The 19,060-nt window shown below is 41.1% G+C and overlaps 1 protein-coding gene across 2 annotated transcripts in view; it reads left to right on the forward strand.

Moving 5' to 3' along the window:
* The window catches only part of LOC144791816 (zinc metalloproteinase-disintegrin-like VLAIP-B), a 263,161-nt gene that overhangs the window by 229,094 nt on the left and 15,007 nt on the right, over positions 1-19,060 (forward strand). For both annotated transcript variants that reach the window (XM_078666597.1, XM_078666598.1), the window contains one exon: positions 1,539-1,592. In XM_078666597.1, coding sequence (XP_078522723.1) covers positions 1,539-1,592 — 54 coding nt within the window. The remainder of the gene's footprint in view (positions 1-1,538; positions 1,593-19,060) is intronic.

Below are 19,060 nucleotides of genomic sequence, written 5' to 3' on the forward strand. Positions count from 1 at the left end.
AGATTCAGCACTCGGGTACAGAACAGAAACATGGGGTCACAGCCCCTTCTTTTATACACTTAATCCTTTGTCTAAAAGGTGCAGGCAATGGGAGAACCAGCTACAACTGGTGCAGGGGAACTCCTGAGCACTTTGTTTTGCTCAGCCCCTCCCTCCCTTTCACAGGACAGGCTAGGGACATCAGATGCACCACCTGGGGTGGAGCCAGCACTATGGAGGGAAGGCACAGACCTATTCAGGTCCCAGGTGCAACTCCTCCCTCCCATCTACATGCAGATCTCCCTATTCACCACTGGGCCGACACATCCTAGCTCCTTGAGCCAAGCACACGAGCCAGCCCCTGTCAATCACAAGCCAGACATACAATTCACATCAGGCAGGCAGACACTGCCCACAGAAATGCCAACTTCAAAAAGTGGCACTTCTCCACTAGTCACAATCAATCTGCGCACACCATTGCGCAGCATTTATTCTCACGACTTCACACATACTAAACTTGCCCCTGCACTCCTCTCACACCAGGAACTACCAGGGACACACATATCCCCCATGCATTCCTATGGGAGGGCAGGCCCATCTCACCACACATACACAGTGTGTGCACGCACTTTACACTGGACCACAGTGAAAAAGTGCGCAGAGGCCTCAAATCACCAACACCAGGTTACAGAAACATGCTAGGAGTACGCAAAAAGTTTCAGGTTGAACCTGCCAAAAGGGCCAAGTCCAACAACCACCATGGTTGTGGTTGCTTTCAAATGAAGCAAGCTTTCCATGAATACAAATGCAGCCCATTTTCCATAAAGGAAACAAAGCTGTGCTTTTGTTTTAATTTAAAAAGCAAACTTGTTTTATTTTTTAAGTTAAATAGTTGGCAGTGGTTCTCTGAACCACAGCCTACACTTCAACAAACTTTTAAATTATTTTTATTGTTTACATCCTCAAAGGGGAAGTGTTCCCCATTTTGTGAATACATTGCTACCTCCTTTGAGTTATCAGCTAAAATGCATTGCAATGCGTGAGATATCAATTTGGTATTTTGAAACACAATTATATTTCTTTTCTTTTCTGGAGATATAAATGTATTCTCCTTATCCTGGAAACCTACACCTCTGGCAATTGACATTCATACCAAACATGTAATGTAGAACCTTAAATTTAACAGTGCAAATTTGCTGCACTAGAAATTGACAGGCAATGGAAATCCATGAATGTAGTCATCTGATATCAAGAATATAACAGAAGAGTGAATGGTGATTTGTTTCTAAAAGAAAAACCACACTTGATTGCAGCATAGTCTTTATATGAAAAATTGATGACACTATAGATCTTGTAAATGTTAATCTTGCTTTTCAGGAGAGTTAAAAGGAAGTTCTGCATGAATATTTGTGTTTAGGGTAGGAGATCAGTGGCAGGAGTAGAATGGTACATCCAAGCTGGTTTAGGAGATCTACAGAAAAATAGTTTCAGGCTGAAGCTGAAATCATTGAATCAGTTATTGATTATCCTTTATTATCGGCTTGTCAATTTCTGTGCAGGCCTCTCCCAGCCCTGAACCTTCTCTCCAGTCTTTCGGTGTCAATGCAGTAAAGGTAAGCTTAAGAATGATGACTCTGATTTTCACATCCAATTTTTAGCACTTTCCCTTGGGGGCTCGGACTTTCCACCCTAGTCATAACTGCAACAGAAAATCTAGCATGATATGATTTAGAGTCAGATACATTCTCAGATCTTAACAGTGAACTATGTTTTGAGATTAGGAGAGTATATCCAAGGTTTTCGAATCATAAAAATAATTTGAAAGCCTAAAAATGTTTGTGAAGGAAGCCAATTGTGACTATCCTGTGATGTAATCACGACATTGATCGGTAAAGACATTATCAATTCATTATCATTCGATTATACATAGAGGATTCATTCTTCTTATTGAAACACAAGTCTGCCTCATATTAAGTTTGCTTTATCTGTCGTAAATTGCTCAGTTCTTGAAAATGACACCAGTTTGTGCCATTCAAGTTATTTATTCTCTTGAATGGCATTTCATTATATAAACTTGTGAGCATTGTAAGTGGCAACCCGTGCCTTTGGGAATTATATAATGTATGTCAACAAATAGGATAGTAGTAAAGCAAACAAGGTGAAAATAGTGTAAAAATATGTACTTTGTAATGTTCGTTTAATCTTCAAACCACATTATGGATATAATTTCGATTTCCATTTGTCTAAATGAAGGCTTATTTCAAATGAGCCTTAGGTGTCCCTAAAATCGGTTTCACATATTATAAAAATCGGAACTGTGAATGTACATGTGTAATACATCGTTTTCAAACTTCCAATTTGAAAATAGTACTTGCTGGAAGTACTTTGGCACTGAGACAAGTGAACACAGAGAAGTGAAAATCTTATGACGTATATGAAATATGGCAATTGTTTTCAAGTATTGCTTAGGATGCACAGGTACGTGGGGGTCTCATTTTACCATCGTTTGTACTGCAACTTCAAAGTACTTGCAAGCCCTGAGGAACTCTAGGTATAGTTTTCTGAGCAAAACACACATCGACTGCAATCTCCTATTTTTAAGAAATACAAGACCTTTACAATAACCTCAGCCGTTCCAGCCGTTGAGGCCACTCAAAAACGCACATTTATTTTTATTTTCACTATCAGTAGTCCAGCTACCTGATGTAAAAAGTTGAGTAGAGGGGTGGAGCATGTATGTATATGAGACGGGATGATCTGAGAGGGACCATCAGCCAAATTCATGAAAGGAAATCCGGCTCGCAAAGGGCCAGATTCTGAGAATCTGGCCCTTTGCAAGCGCAATTTTTGCATTTGGGATTCATCATCCCAAATGCAAAAATCGCTACTTGCGAAATCGCAAATTTGCAAGGAATTGCATATAATTCATGCAATTCATTAACCATTTTTCATTTGTGAATTCGCTATTTCTGGCCGCTATTTACTGCGAAGTCTGACTTCGTGGTAAATAGCGAAAACTTAGAAAAATGCACTTTAGTGCATTTTTCTAAGTGGTATGTTACACACACATGTCCTTTGGACATGTGTGTGCGCAACATCAGTCTACATTTTCATTTCAGGGGTGCTAAAGGGTGTCCTTTGGACACCCCTGGCACCCTTGAAATCGCATCCTTATTTGCGATTAGCAAATTGCTAATCGCAAATAAGGAATTACTCCCCATTCATTCCTATGGGCCTTTAGGCCCATAGGAATGAATGGGGAGTAATTCCTTATTTGCGATTAGCAATTTGCTAATCGCAAATAAGGAAGCTGTAGGAATCGCAATTTATTTTGCGATTTCTACATGAATCCCGTTTTGCAAGTCCTTAATAGCGATTCCTTAATAATCGCTATTAAGGACTCGGAAAACGGGACGATGATGAATCTGGCTGTTTGTCTCTTGAATTTTGCGCTTTAAACCAGTAACATCTTAAGGAATTTGGGGTCCCTGGGCCGAAGGTTTTTTTGGGGGCCCCTGTCTGGAACAGTTTTTAATTCATAAGACAATTTCGTATCGTTCATCAAAATTCTAAATGTGTTTCCAACTAATATTCAGAAATAGTGATGTGTGTTTTCAATATTGTAACAGAGCAGCAGTTCACTAATATTACAGAAAATAGTCTCTGTGACACCGTCCCGTTTCTCATATGTCCGGTCCTGTTTTTATCTAAGAATTTTTTTTATGCATGAAACATAAACACAAAATTTCTTTGCAAAATGTCTTTAACAGAATCTCACACATCATCCACATTAAAAATAAATGAAAGAAAATGGAATTTGAAACAATCTGTTTAAAAATTAATCAAGGTCTTCAGGGCAAGACTTTGCATAACAGAGCTTGCTCTGAGGGGGGCCCTGGGCCAGAAACCACTTTGCCCATGCCTTAAAAAACAAAACAAAAGGGAGGCTCATTAGGCATTACCTTATAAGGTAATTAGATAATTTTAAAATCCCGAAGTACCATGAACTGTTGTTTAAAGGAGAAACGTTTAACTCAATAGGACGGTTCTTTTAAGGTTTTTGTAAATAAGTGTATTTTGGATGTGTAAAGAAAAAAAAATCATTTGTATATCTAAATTATACTATCTGTGATATTTTTAAGGTTCATTTTAGAATCCTGATGAATACTTACAATGATGGAGAAAAAAGAAAAAGTGCAAACGTACTTCTGCACTCAGGTGCGCACCTTCTGAAAACATAGAGGCAGAAGATGGCAGAAACATTGTCTTTAGTAGAGCACAAAACACTAACGAGACTTTCAAAATCCTTTTTACATACAGCTTTAATAAATAAGCGCACTTGTTCCAAAATTGCCAAGTGGCCACATATCACATTTGACATCTTCAGCTAATCCTGCAATTTTATTTGTGTGCTGGAATTTTTTTGCCCAAGTTTATAGTATTAAAACATAGAAAAATGTAATAGTTCAACATTTTGTTCTTTTAATCTCTAGGAGTGGTTGAAAATGTCACATGTGACTTGCTGCCTCGTGGCTGAAACATAACAGCTTTTACCCCACCAAAAACAGCATTGTCAGAAAATAAAAAAAGGATTGCATCTGAAAACATTATTCTTATTTACTCTAAAAAATACTAAGTGCCTAAATACGATGTTGGACAGACTTAAGTCCACCCGACACAGTCTTGGTCCTGGGACCAACCGATCTCCGATCAGTGGTCCCCACTGCAGAATTAGGATGGCACCGAACACTATTTGGTCGCATTCCTACATTTCCCTAGAGGAGCATGCATTACAGCCATAAACCAGCCATAATACATGCACCCATAGGGAAATGGAAGGTGCTGTTCATCCCTGCACCTAGTGGTAGGCACCTAGTGGTAGGCACCTCAAGGTGCCTGTCAGGGGGTGCAGGGATCAACAGTGGTGCACCTATGGTGCCCCCTCAGCACCCCACCAGAGCCTGCATACACAAGAAGACCCTGCTGGGAGCTCCCAAACAAGCTTTCTGACATGGTTTCCATGACCGACAGGCTGGCATGGAAACCGTGCATCGGAATCCAAAGGGCGAAAAGGTCTGCCCCTTGGGATTTCAAGCCGGTTCCGACTGGCTCCTTGAAGCAGTCTGAACACAGCCGGAATAACCGGCGGATTTGAATTCCGACAGGCTGATACATAATCAGCCGGTCGGAATTGAAACCGACGAAGGGGGTCGTCAAGCCTCCGACCTCCATTGTAATAGGCCCTTAAGTATACATTTGTGGTAGGAATCCCGCCTTTGCACAGGGCTGCCATGTTTATCTTTTTAGGTCAAAGCCTACCAAATAACTCAGTTGTCTGGTTGCAAAAAGACTACTTGTGGGCATTCTGCAAGCTTCCATGGGAATGTATTGTGCCAATTGTTTACCATTGGCTTTGTGATTTGCAATTCACATCTTCTGGCTTTCTATTGGCAGGTATAACTAATGGACAGCTACTCTAGTCCAGAAGAATCTATGCTTTCAAGATTGAAGTAGTGAATAACTCTATTCTTTAGGGTAACTAACCAACCACTAATATTGTGAGCGTACTCATATACAGGGGAAATAACAATGCCATATCTTACTATTTACTATCTTAGTTTTCTAATTATCCACACAATGCACAAAGTACAAGGTGTGCAGGTAAACCACAAGTTTTCACCACAAAAGTTTTAAAAAAAGAATAAAAAAAATATAGTACAAAACGTTTGTATTTATTCGGCTTCACACAAATATATTCATGCACATTAAAAATACCTAAATGTATCGATTTGTAAATACAGTTATTCAAGATTTTGTTAAAAAAATGTATACATCCATGTTTTAAAATTGTTCAAGAGAACAAGTGTCGATGCAGCGTTTCGGTGAAGTTAATGAACACCTTCTTCAGGACTGTTTCTCTTAAATTTTTAGGGATCTGGGCTTACTCAGACTTATTACACAGTGTTGCGTCCTCACATGGCATTAGCGTACTGCTCCAATGCCGGCATCAGTATTTCTGCCTGGTATTATGTGTTCAATTTCTGTATTTGGTTGCTTGAATCATATATCCTGTCTGGGAGGAACCACCGTTCTTAATTCCAATATTGGAAATCACCTATATTTTGATAACACTGGAATCGCTGTAGCCGGACATTTGTCAGTTTGATCCTCGGCACTATTAAACACAGGGTTGACCTCAGGTTTAAATGCGATCTTATTTGAAATATCGGTCTCCCTGCTCCTCCTCAGTCAGTGTTTTTCCAGGTTTCTGTTTCTCATCAGGAAAAACGCTAACTGAGGAGGAGCAGGGAGACCGATAATTTCAAATAAGATCGCATTTAAACCTGAGGTCAACCCTGTGTTTAATAGTGCAGAGGATCAAACTGACAAATGTCCGGCTCCTCCCAGACAGGATATATGATTCAAGCAACCAAATACAGAAATTGAACACACAATACCAGGCAGAAATACTGATGCCGGCATTGGAGCAGTACGCTAATGCCATGTGAGGACGCGACACTGTGTAATAAGTCTGAGTAAGCCCAGATCCCTAAAAATTTAAGAGAAACAGTCCTGAAGAAGGTGTTCATTAACTTCACCGAAACGCTGCATCGACACTTGTTCTCTTGAACAATTTTAAAACATGGATGTATACATTTTTTTAACAAAATCTTGAATAACTCTGTATTTACAAATAGATACATGTATGTATTTTTAATGTGCATGAATATATTTGTGTGAAGCCGAATAAATACAAACGTTTTGTACTATATTTTTTTAATTCTTTTTTAAAAACCTTTGTGGTGAAAACTTGCTGTTTACCTGCATACCTTGTGCTTTGTGCATTGTGTGGATAATTAGAAAATTAAGATAGTAAATAGTAAGATATGGTATTGTTATTTCCCCTTAATAGGAGTACGCTTACAATATTAGTGGTTGGTTGGTTACCCTTAAGAATAGAGTTATTCACTACTTCAATCTTGGAAGCATAGATTCTTCTGGACTAGAGTAGCTGTCCATTAGTTATATTTGGTAGGGACATTCTAGATTTTTTACAGCATCATTTCCCCTGGTCCCTTAATTGCTACCTAAGGGGGCCTCCTGCATTTTTCTTTCTATTGGCAGGCTCTATTTGTTTTAGGCTGTCCAGCATGTCTTTATTCCTTCTGTGGAGCAAAGCTTGCTCATAATTGGTCAGTGTATTCTTCCACAAGTCCTCGCTTTCTCTAAACAGACCAATAAAGTTGTTCTTATCTTGTCACATTTGCTGGGCATTTAAGAACAGTGTTCAAATGTCAGGCTCTGTCTTCCGAGAGAGCTTTGTGTGCATTTTTCTTTGTCTAACTTCAAATGCGAGGATTTATGCAACAATCTTGTTGGGTACTGGAATAAAAAAGTTTTATTCTAGCCCACAACTAAATTTTAAATGTCTGTAAATGAACTGTGCAAATATTTCAGGATTAGGAAAGCACATTTAGTGTGATGGAAACAAATATTTTAATACGATCAAAACAAATCAGTACACTAGGTGATGTCATTTCTACACATTATTGTTTGTGCGTTGTATAGTTTTATCAGTAAAATGTAATGGTCATTTCAATTGAAAAGATGTTGTTGTAAGGGCAGTGCGCTACCACGCTTTGCATACACCACAGTACACCACTCCACTCTACAAAATTACTTCACTTTATGCCCCTCCACTCTAAGCCACTCCACTCTAAGCCATTGCAATATACACCACTCTGACACTACACTATGACACTTGACTCCATTCCATTTCACTGTAGGCCACTCAATGATCCTCCACTCAATGCCACTCTGACAATCTATGCCACTCTACAGCACTCCATGCTACTTTACTCCACTATACGCCACTCCACTAAGACACTCCACTAAGACACTCCACTCTGACACTTCACTCCACTCTAATCTATGCCACTCTACATTACTTTACTTCACTCCGTGCTACTCCAAGCTCCTCCAATCTACACCCCTCCACTCCATGATACTTCCCTCTACAACACTCCACTCTACAACACTTCACTCCATGCCACTGCCCACTACGCCACTAACCTTTAGCCATGGTGAACAGAAGCCAGACTGGTTAAACAATATGGCTAAAACAAAGTGGCAAAGGCAATAGCGGTTGCATAGGTGAAACAGATTGATTTTGCCAATGCTTGTTTGTTGGCGATCACAGCGATACAAAAGGGGGTGATGGACGGAGCGCTTGAGCAAATCAAACACTCACCCCCAGTTGGCGATCACAATATCTCATTAAAATGAGCTTATGCCACACTTAAAAGTGATTACACTGCCCCAAACTACTTTGGTATTCTACTGCTTCTGCCTGCCAGCGTCCAAGCAGAGCTGGGATTGGTCTATGTTGGGAGGGCTCTCCACGAAGGCACAGATACTGTATTTTGGGGTCTGAGACAGTGTTCCAACACAAAATAACGAGGCCCTCAGCAGAATGTAATGTGATGGCCTCGGAGTCTACCCTATCCCGCAGATATTCATCAGCCTTGGGGGTAAATGGGTACCCCACTGAAGGGTTCAGGGGGCCCTGAAGTGTTGTGGGCCAACATGCACCACAATGGCTAAAGGGGCTTGTGTTACCCCCTGCTGAGACAACCAATTAGTGAGCACATTCCCTCCGAGTTTTAGAGATGGTGCATGGCAAAAGTGTGCGAGTCACAGAAATAGGAGTTTAATGTGCCTCTATGCCTCAGTGTATTCAAACAAACGTACACAGTTCCTCTTGCAGCTTCTGAAGGTTCCACCATAGAGGATGGGGCACTGTGATATCACTTATTGCTTTCCACAATTTATTATAAGTGAACAGTAAGAGAACTGTATTGCGAAGTAGCAGGTTTTGACACCAGGACAATACTGTATTGAAAAATAAAGCACATAAGAAGATATTAAATTGGTCCATCTCATATCGCATTGGAGCATATATACATAGTTTTATAAAGATAATGCAGTATTCTAAATATAGTAGCTTTTTATCCTAGAGATGTACATTTTTTTTTTTACTTTTTCAGTCCTCATACGCCAAGAAATGTTCTCAGAGTCCCAAATCCATACCATCTGCTACGCAGCAGATGTGCCCCTCCTTGAATTGAGTTGTGACCTCTGAAGATCTTACTAGATGCACTTTCTGCAGATACCCACAAAATACCGGAATCCGGTAATCAATTCAGTTTGTCTATCTTCCCAGGCCCTAGAACTGATCTCGGGGTGATTTATACTGCAAAAAGGCATAATCATTGGACCACAACAATTACATCCTATCCAACCAATTAATACAGGGAATTCGGAAAAATTTCCTTCTCTTCCAGTCTGCCCTGTCTAAATTCAATGTGTATTTAATTGCATTAATCCAATCTAGGTATGAGGGTGCAGTATCTTTAACCCAAAGTTTACATATTTTTCTTCGTGCTAGTATAATTAAATATAAAGACAACTTATTTATATCTTGAGGGAGTGACTCATAATTACTAAATATACCAAAAAATATAAGTGATATACAAAACTGTATATCAAAGTTAAACCGGTTCTTCATACCTTCCAATACAGTAAACCAGGACAACTAAAAAACATGTGAAGGTCGTCCGCTTTTACCTGCTTGCACTTAGGACAGCATGGAGTCGGGCCTTTAGAAAATTTGGCAAGCCTAACAGGAGACCAATATACTCTGTGAAGAGAAAAGAGATGGTTGCGTTTTAAATTGGCGGAAGATACTGTAGCATGTGGTAAGTCAAAGGATACTTGCCATAACTCCTCCAACTCCACGTCCGGAACATGCTCTCCCCATAGCTGAGCTGGCAAGATGAAATCACCATCGTCTGCTTCCAGAATGGATCACTACAAAGTTTATGTCTTGATCTTCCTTCTTTCCCCCTGAAGAAGTTCCTCCAGCCAGTCTTAGTTCCAATTCCTAATCCAAATGCCTGGCTCCAGCTCTTAATTTGGAGGTATTTAGACTTAGAAAGATTGTTCTCGGTCAGGTTGCAGATCTCATCCCAACTCAACAACACCCCTTCAGGCAGCAACTGACCCCAGCTTTTTATATTAGCGTTCAACAGAGGTATAACTAATGAATCTTTAGTCCATTCTGGTGAACCGGGTGACCCCCAAACAGTCGCCATAGCTGGGTAGTATGAAATACTGGATCTCCTTACTTTGACCCAAGTGTAAGCCATATCTCTAAGAATCTTCAGACGCACTTTTTTAAAGAAGCGCGGATCCCCAAACTTCCACAGAAAACCATGAGAACCTCCTTGAATTCCTGAAAGCATTGTCTCAAACATTATACCAGTTTCAGTCCTGTAAGGATTTTCAAAAAGCATTATTCCGGCCTTCAATAATAACGCCCAAGCATAAAATTTCAAGTCTGGAACACACAGACCTCCTTTGCTCTTCTTCCTTCGCAACTTTTTCCTGCGATCCTTATACCCTTAGAAGCCCATACAAAGGAATTCCATTTAGATTGAATTTTCATTAACTTGGCTTCCTTAAATGCGATGTGGATATTCTGAAATAAAAATATTAATTTGGGCAGCAGCATCATTTTGATAATATTAACTCGCCCAATTAAAGTAAGAGGAATAAGTGACCAGCTCTTCAAAGATTCAGACGATTCTCTCTCGATTTTAGCCATATTCCTGTCTGTTAGATGTTCTATGTCCTGCGTAATTTGGACCCCCAGGTATCTTATCTCGTGTTTCAAAATCTGAATTGAAGATTTTAAGTTCCAATCCATACATTCAGACTTAGATTGATTGATCTGATACCCTGATATTCGGCCAAACTGGGCAGCAGTGCTATAAATTATGGGGATTGTTTGTGTAGGGTCTGAGGTATATATCATCATATCGTCTGCATAAAGAGACACTTTTCTTCTCCCAGTTCTTATATTTAAAAGGGGAAATATTCTGATCTTGGCTAATTTTCTCAGCCAACGGCTCTATATACAAGTCAAAGAGCAGAGGTGAAAGGGGGCACCCTTGTCTTGTGCCTCTTTTAATATTTATAGGTTCTGATAGGCCCCCATTAATCAAAACCCTGGCAGTTGGACGATGGTAAAAAGAAGAAATAGATCTACAAAAGTTTCTACCCAGATTGCACCTTTCTAAAACTCTAGCCGAATATGTCCAATTTACACGATCGAAAGCTTTAGTAGCATCGAGTGTTATGATCGCCATTGGAAGTTTATATAGAGATGCAACATCAATTGCCCCCACTAGCGCTTGAATGAGATCTTGTATGGACCGCCCCTTTACAAAGCCCTTTTGGTCAGGATGTAATAATCTACCAGCAACTCCATTTAATCTCTCTGCTAAAATTTTAGCAAGAAACTTATAATCCAAATTTAGCAGTGAGATGGGCCTATAAGAATCACACAGTGACGCGGGTTTAAGGGGTTTAAGAATAAGAACAACCGTGGCCTCATTCCAAGAAGAAGGAATTTCCCCTCCATCCTCAAAAATAGATGAAAAAAGCATCTGAAGAACAGGCGAGATATCTGGAGCTAGTGACTTATATAATTCAGCCGGTAGGCCATCGGGACCCGGGGCCTTGCCCCTCTTTGCCGAGTCTATTGCGCCCATCACTTCATTTAAGCCAATTCCTCTATTTAGATTGTTAGATGCCTCATCATCAATTTGCCTTACTGCATATTGTTCGAGCCATGATCGAATTAAATTGTCATGTGGGGCTAAGTCTTCTTTATATACCTGGTCAAAATAATAAAAAAATGCTTCCTGGATGTCAGAGATATTTTCTGAGATCACTCCCGTGTTGCCCAACTGAACCCCTTTGATCATATTCCTGCTTTTTTCTTGTTTTGTTTTCCAGGCTAAAAGCTTCCCACTAGCTTCGCCATATTCAAAATGAGCGAGAGAACTGGCCTGCCATCGCTTTCTAAGTCTAGAATCAAGAATCTCTTCCAATTGTAGCTTACATATTAATAATTCTTTCCGAATATTAACTTCCGCTGGTAAGTTCGGAACTAAAAGGTCGGACTCTAGCTTAGTGATTTTGGTCTCAATCTCTGATACCATTGCCCTAAATCTTTTATGCCTAGAGGACTGAATAGCGAAGATTATTCCTCTCAAAAATGCTTTATAGGAGTCCCATACAATTGGGAGTGCTGCTGACCCTAAGTTTGATTCAAAAAACCTTTCAGACTCATCCATGAGTTTTCTTACTGCCTCCTCCTCGAGCAAGATACTTCTGTCCATAGTCCATCTTTTATTACTGGGTGATCCCACGAGTTTCAAAACTAAGGAAACTGCCGAATGATCTGAAATGTGCGCTCCTATATGTTTAACTTCATGAGCGACACTACATAGCTCATCTGCAATTAAGAAAAAATCAAATCTAGATTTGTGACCCAGCTTTTTATTATGAAATATGTACTCCTTTTTCCCCCCCATTTTTTCCGCCAGATATCCTTCCAGCCTAGCTGATGTATAGTGTTTGTTAAGAGAGACCTTGAATTGAATTGAATTGAAATGAAATTTACACCGCGCGACTAAGCCCGTAGGCATCAAGGCGCCTAACAAAGTAAAATCAAAAAGGCAGAACCCCAGCTAAGGATAGGCTATGGCAAAAAGCCTTGTCTTAAGGGCCTTTCTAAAAGCTTGCTTTGAGGGAAGAGTTTTGATATCAGAGGGCAGAGAGTTCCACAGCCTTGGGGCCAAAGTTGAGAAGGCTCTGCCACCCCACCTAGCTCTTCGGACACGGGGATGGATAGCAAGGCTTTATTGGCCGAGCGCAGGGATCTGGGGGGGTATAAGGATTTAGCAGATCCCTTATGCCTCCTGATTTGTTCGTGGCCAGGGCCCCATAGATCAAGCAAAGAGACTTGAACGAGATCCTGGCCTCAATTGGAAGCCAATGCAATACTTTCCTAGCAGCCGTAGCAGAGGCCCGCCTTGGCAGATCTAGTACGAACCTTGCGGCTGCATTCTGCACCATTTGGAGTCGCGTTATAAGACTCTTGTTAATGCCAAGGTATAGGGCATTGCAATAGTCTAGTCTTGAGCCTATTAATGCAACTACTATTTGCTTTCTAGCTTGGGGGGACAGGTAATGTTTTATTTTCCTCAGGATGTTTATTATACCCCAGCAAGTGGAAATGGTCCTGCTTACTTGCTGGCCCAGCCCCAGGAGAGGGTCGATCATGACTCCTAGGTTCCTAGCCAAAGCAGTGGGTGTAGGGCATACTCCCAGAGATGAAGGCCACCATTCCGCCGACCAGATATCCTCCTTGCCTCCGAACACCAGAATTTTTGTCTTCTCGCCATTAAGCTTCAATGAATTGCAAATCATCCTTGTTTTAGGATTATGTGTAGACTTGAGTTTGTATGTTTTTTCCAATTGGGGATTCAAAACTAAATTAAAATCCCCTGCTAGAATTAAGAGATCATTAAAATCTAGAAGTTCTACCAACAATTCCCTAAGAGGGAGAGAGTCATCTAAGTTAGGGCCATAGTATCCTGCAAATGTAAATTTATGGGAGTGATATTTTATTCTTGCTATGACCCATCTTCCTTTTTTATCGACCCTTGATTCTTCCACAATAATTGCAGGATTTGCTTTAATTAGAATTGCAACCCCCTTTGTAGTGACTTGTTGTGATGTGCATATAACATGCTGAATCAATTTCTTACTATTACAAAACTCTCTTAACTCTGCTCTGTGCAATGCGTCTCCTGCAAAATAAAAATATGTCAGGCGCATCTTTCAGATATTGAAATACTCTCTCTCTTCTAGGTTTTACTCTCAGGCCATTCAGATTCCAAGGTAAAACCTTCATATATACCTGCGGGACTAAATTAGCCTGTCACATATTCTCCTAAATAAATGAAAACTGTTGAGTACTCTGATTTGGCGATTTGGACAATTTCTTTTTCCCACATGCTCCCCACCCAGTGCCCTTTCCACCCCTACTCTACCCCTCCCCTTCCTTGATCCCTCCCAGTGCTCCCCTGGAGAACGCCCCTTCTTCTTCTTGGCCTTGCTCATGGCCTTGAGGCTCCCTCCCCAGATACCCGGATAACTGTTGTATCTAAAGTAAAAATAAGCAAAATAGTAAACAAGGAAAGAAGAGTGAAACTAAACAAAAATGAGTCTATTTAGACAAAATATTTAAGATTTAATCAAAAAGAAAAAAAACAGGTTCCCTAATCATTCTCACCTGGCTCCCCTCTACAATCCTCCGTTACCAATTGGAGATACGTTTCAGCCTCATCTACCCTTTTAACGGTTCTCATTTTGTTCTTATACATTACTTTTAGGGATGCAGGAAATTTCAGTTGAGCAGTAGCACCCATTTGCCTAAAGGGGTCTAGTAATTTGCCCAGCTCCCACTGTCTAGATGCTGTAATAGAATAGACATCTGACCGGATCTGAAAGGTGAACCCTTCTGCTGAAAGAGAACTGCTTTTTAGAGCTTTATTAAGGATTTCATCCTTCAAGGTGTAGGTCAGAAAGTGCACTAAAATCTTTCGGGGTCTGGTTTTATTCAGATTTGACCTAAACTGATCTCTGTGAACTCTTTGAATGTCTCTACTTAGATCTTGTTCTGAGACTTCCACTGCAGTGGTCTGCTTGATAAGTTTAACAACAAACTCCTTGATATTACTTTCTTCCGCCCCTTCCGGAACTTTCAGAAGACGCAGGTTATTCCTTCTCTGCGCATTTTCTAGAGATTCCATTTTCTCCTGGTATCCCTGTTCACGCTGCCTTAAATCATCTATTTTCTTCGTGTGCTGGCGGGCCAGCGACTTTTAATCAGTGACCGTAGCTTCTAGTACAGTGGTTCTAGCCGCCAAAGAGTCAAACTTCTCCTCTAACTTCTCACAGAATGATTTTATTTCTTGCTGATTCTTCTGTGAGACCGCAAAACCGTTTTTCATCTCCTGACTTAGAGTTAAGGATTAACAGAACTGATTGGTCACTGAGCCTAGGCTCCGTATCCTTGTCCTCAGCCTCGGTAGACATACTGCTCCTCGAAGATATAGCTCCTGAGATTTTAGCTGGAGCTACAGTTGCTGGTATATCCTTTACAGTAATTCTTGCCATACCCTACTTATCAACTTCTGCACTATTTACTTTTTCGCACATCTCTGGGGTCTGCATTGTTAAGATATCCACTTGATCTAGGTCTTGATCTAATTCCCTTAGTACGTGATATCTATTAGGGCTAAGAAGGCCCTCTGGTAAATCAAAAGCAGTCGAAACAGTTGAGGTAGGTACTAGAGGTGCAGGTTTTAACTCTAAATAGGCTTAAAATATGTTTTTAGAGACGCTGGAGGTTTAACTCTGCAAACCGATTCTTGTGCTTTAGATTTATTTTTTACACCGGTCTTGTTGCTTTTAGACTTATATTTAGCCGATGCGATCGGAAGAGTATCTGTTCGACCCCCCTATTTCCCCCCTTTACTTCTAAGAGTATATCTGGAAACTTGATCACTCTTTAACTCAAAGCTGGACATAGGTGAAAAGTCAGCTCCCACTAAACTCACTTCTCCAGAAGGGCTCTCTGATAGATTCCTAATGCCGTTTGGAGCAACTTTCCTGCTGCATTCTGGGGAAGATAGTCCTTGCTGCTTCAAACCACAATTTTTCCCTGTGTACGATATCCTAGTTGCAGCCCTTCAACCTCTCCTGACCTCACTCGCTGCTCTAGCCCACTGTGCAACCCCCCTTCAACCCTGATACTATTCTCCCCCCTCACCTTCAGGCAGTCCATGTGTAGAGTGTCACTTTTGGCAGCTTCCACCGCTCCCTCGCTGTGTATTCCCTCCAGTTCCAAAGGCTAGCAAAGCAGAGTGCCAGAAACACGCTTGGCCCCCAGCTATATCGAACCACAAAGCTGTAGAAACCGAGAAGCCGCCTCCGCCGCCGCCCAGAGCCGAGAGCATGACCAGAAACACCGCAGTCGCCGCGCCTCGAGGCAACACACTGCGTCCTGAAAGTAGACGATTTTGTCCCAGAAACACTTCTTTAGCAAAGACAGACGGTACCGTATGAAATGCCTCTTCCCTTTTTTTCCGCGGTAAAGATTTACCGGCACACCAACATCACCCGGGTATCTGAGCCTCCCGGAGCCTCCCGACTAGCCACTCCTGCTAGCCGCCATGTTCTCCCCGAGATGTACATTATGATTGCACTGTAGTTAATTATCGTTAGCATAATGAATTAAACCCCAGAATTGCAACATTCCCTGTAATTAGAACCTTAACAATCATTTTGATGCTACAATTAGATTATGGTGAATTTTACAATGTCATCAGTTGAATACTTTGAAGTAAGAAAGTAGAATTCAATTACAGAATGATCACATTTGGGTTAATAGTGCTGCAGGAGAATTACAACATTATCATAGAAACTATGTAAAACATAATACATTCTAAATGTATTACTTATGCATAAGTCCACCACAAAAGCATGTATTTGGGTATTTTTGTGAATTTTGTTAACGGGGCAGATCAGCACAAACACCAGTAAATTTTGGCCCAAAGTCCAATTTACTAAGCTAGCCAGATTGGGCTTAGCATCAAAAATGAAAGCTTCATCACGGGTACAAACCAAAGGGAAAAATATAAATTAACCCCCAAAAACACAAGATTTTTTGTTTTTGTTTTATGTAGTGTGAACAGGACCAAAAGGTATCTGAGCACTTTACATGAGCTCCAGTTGCATTACAGATGGACACATTCTGTTTGTTAGGCACAGGGAGTTTAAGTGATTGTCCCAGAATCACAGGATGTTGAGCTTCCCTGCCAAGACTCAAACCTGTTTCCCCAGCTTCGAGGTTGACTGCTCTAGCCATTAGGCCACATCCACTCTAATGCATGGATGTTGCAGCCCACAGCACATAGCGAATGTGAGGGATCCTTCTGAGTTTCTATAGGAATTTGTATTGGAAGTATATGCTTCATGTTCACATTATTTGGTAGACACTCCTCAATCAAATCTGCTCCATGCTGTTAAGCTGTGCATTACACAGGTTAGCCTAAATAGGGCACCACACAGTGTATGGCCTCAGTTGGATTATCTTATTAGATATGTCCCTGCACTGCATTGTTTTCCCCACTGTGCACCCAACTGAAGCAAATTTGTTTCCTCCATGCTTGGATAATTAATAGAGCTGGACTTTAGTGTTCCTTCAAGTAGTGTTATTTCATCCTTTTCCTTGGATGGAGAAGGGAGTCTGCTTCTGATCATTTTCGGAATGTTGGTCTAGAACCTGTAGAAGGAGAAAATCAGTTTCCTATTTTTATTTTTTTCCCAATTATTGGTCTCCAGTCTCGAGGTTTCCAGGCTGTGGGTGTGTCGGAATGTAGCAGTGCTGATTAGTGTGCCATCCATGGTGCCTGGTAGATGATGCTGCTGGTCTTGCACATAATGATGGGCATGTAAGGAAAGCCACTTTATTTCCATTAGGGTAGGGGTGATGTGGTTGAAATGTTTCAGGCCTTTGATGAAGCGTGCTGTGACATACACTGAAGAACCGGGTTTTAGAACCCAGCGGCGCCAGGGGCACGCCCAAAGTCTTCGGATTCACCTGTCTTGGTATACAGAGACACGGAATACTTCTGGATGGCGTCAAAGATCAAATTTATTAGCTGCAGCTAGTAACAGTAATCCCAGCAACACAACACGGTGTACAACTCGGGAGACTGCTCAACTTTCATAGAGCAAGACATTACTTTTTATCCACATTTTACTCCATTATAAATGCACACCCACTGCGACAAACACTGACGAATGAAATACATTTTCCCACGCATTATTACATCGTAAAAGCTCGATTAACATTGTACCAACCCACAAGTTAATTATTAGGAATGTCCCAAATTCGATTTCTACAAGCCGGACAAACCCATAATTGAAAGCACTACCCATGTAATGAAAAGTCATAAGAAAAAGAAACAGTTCAGATGCTGAATAGGATAAGATATGTACAAGGGCACTAAAGCTAACGATATCCTGAACATTGATTGGCAATCTCAGACAACGATCAGCCAGAGAAATTGGCTTCACAAAGGGTCAGTTTTAGGTGATGGGGTCAGCGTCCTGCAGTTCACTCACAAGTCAGAAAAAGGTCTAGTTAATGCGTACATGAACAACGAAGCCCATGCAACTTTGTTCATTCGGTTACCTCCACGGGCCTACGTGAGGGCAACACAAAATGGCGTCACGAACAACTCGAACAAAATGGACTCTGGTTCGGGAATCGCAGAACCTCAGACCCTCCTTTTGCCATTACGTAGGCAATAACCTAAACTCATGTCAATCTAAATCCAGGTCTATGTCTATTCTCATCAGGTCATCAAGGTGTTGCTGTAGCATCATCTTATTATCCTTCGCTTCTCTCGGGACAGGTCTTCTCACACACATCCTAACACAAAGACTACAAATGACGGGACCACACTGGATGCACAAACAACACAAGAAAAGGATAGCTAAAGTCATACCGAGGTACATCAAAATCTTCCATCCCCATCTGGACAACAGTCCCCAAATCCATCCAGTCAATGACCAGTTCCCTTCGTCTACATGTATAGACTCAGCGGACTTGTATAACTTCAAGATGGCTTGGTACAATGTTGGGGCATTATCTGGTTTGAAAACACAGCAACTAGACCCAATCAATTTACATACCCCACCTCTATCCGCAAGTATAATATCTACAACCATACGGTTTTGTAACTTCATAAGACGATCCGCCTGAAGCTCAGCTGTAATATTGCTAAGAGCACCTGCAGTTTCATTTATAGTGGCCTCAACCACTCTCGTAAGCTGTCGAATATTCCTACTATTGGCCATAGGACCCCAAAAGGGCACGAAACCCTTAAAGAAGTCTCCAGCTTCTTGTGCAACAGTATCTTTCGCATCGATGACACCTCTACCATATCTTGTCTTATGGTAATTGAAAACAGCAGTGATGTAGGCGGAAGCAAAAATGCCACATAACATGTACCTGAGAAATCAGGTGGCAACCATGTATATGCTCTATCGTGACAAACAAAATGTGTGCCTTTAGCTGGCACGAACGGTG

Source organism: Lissotriton helveticus, chromosome 11, assembly GCF_964261635.1.
Source record: "Lissotriton helveticus chromosome 11, aLisHel1.1, whole genome shotgun sequence".
NCBI lineage: Eukaryota > Metazoa > Chordata > Amphibia > Caudata > Salamandridae > Lissotriton > Lissotriton helveticus.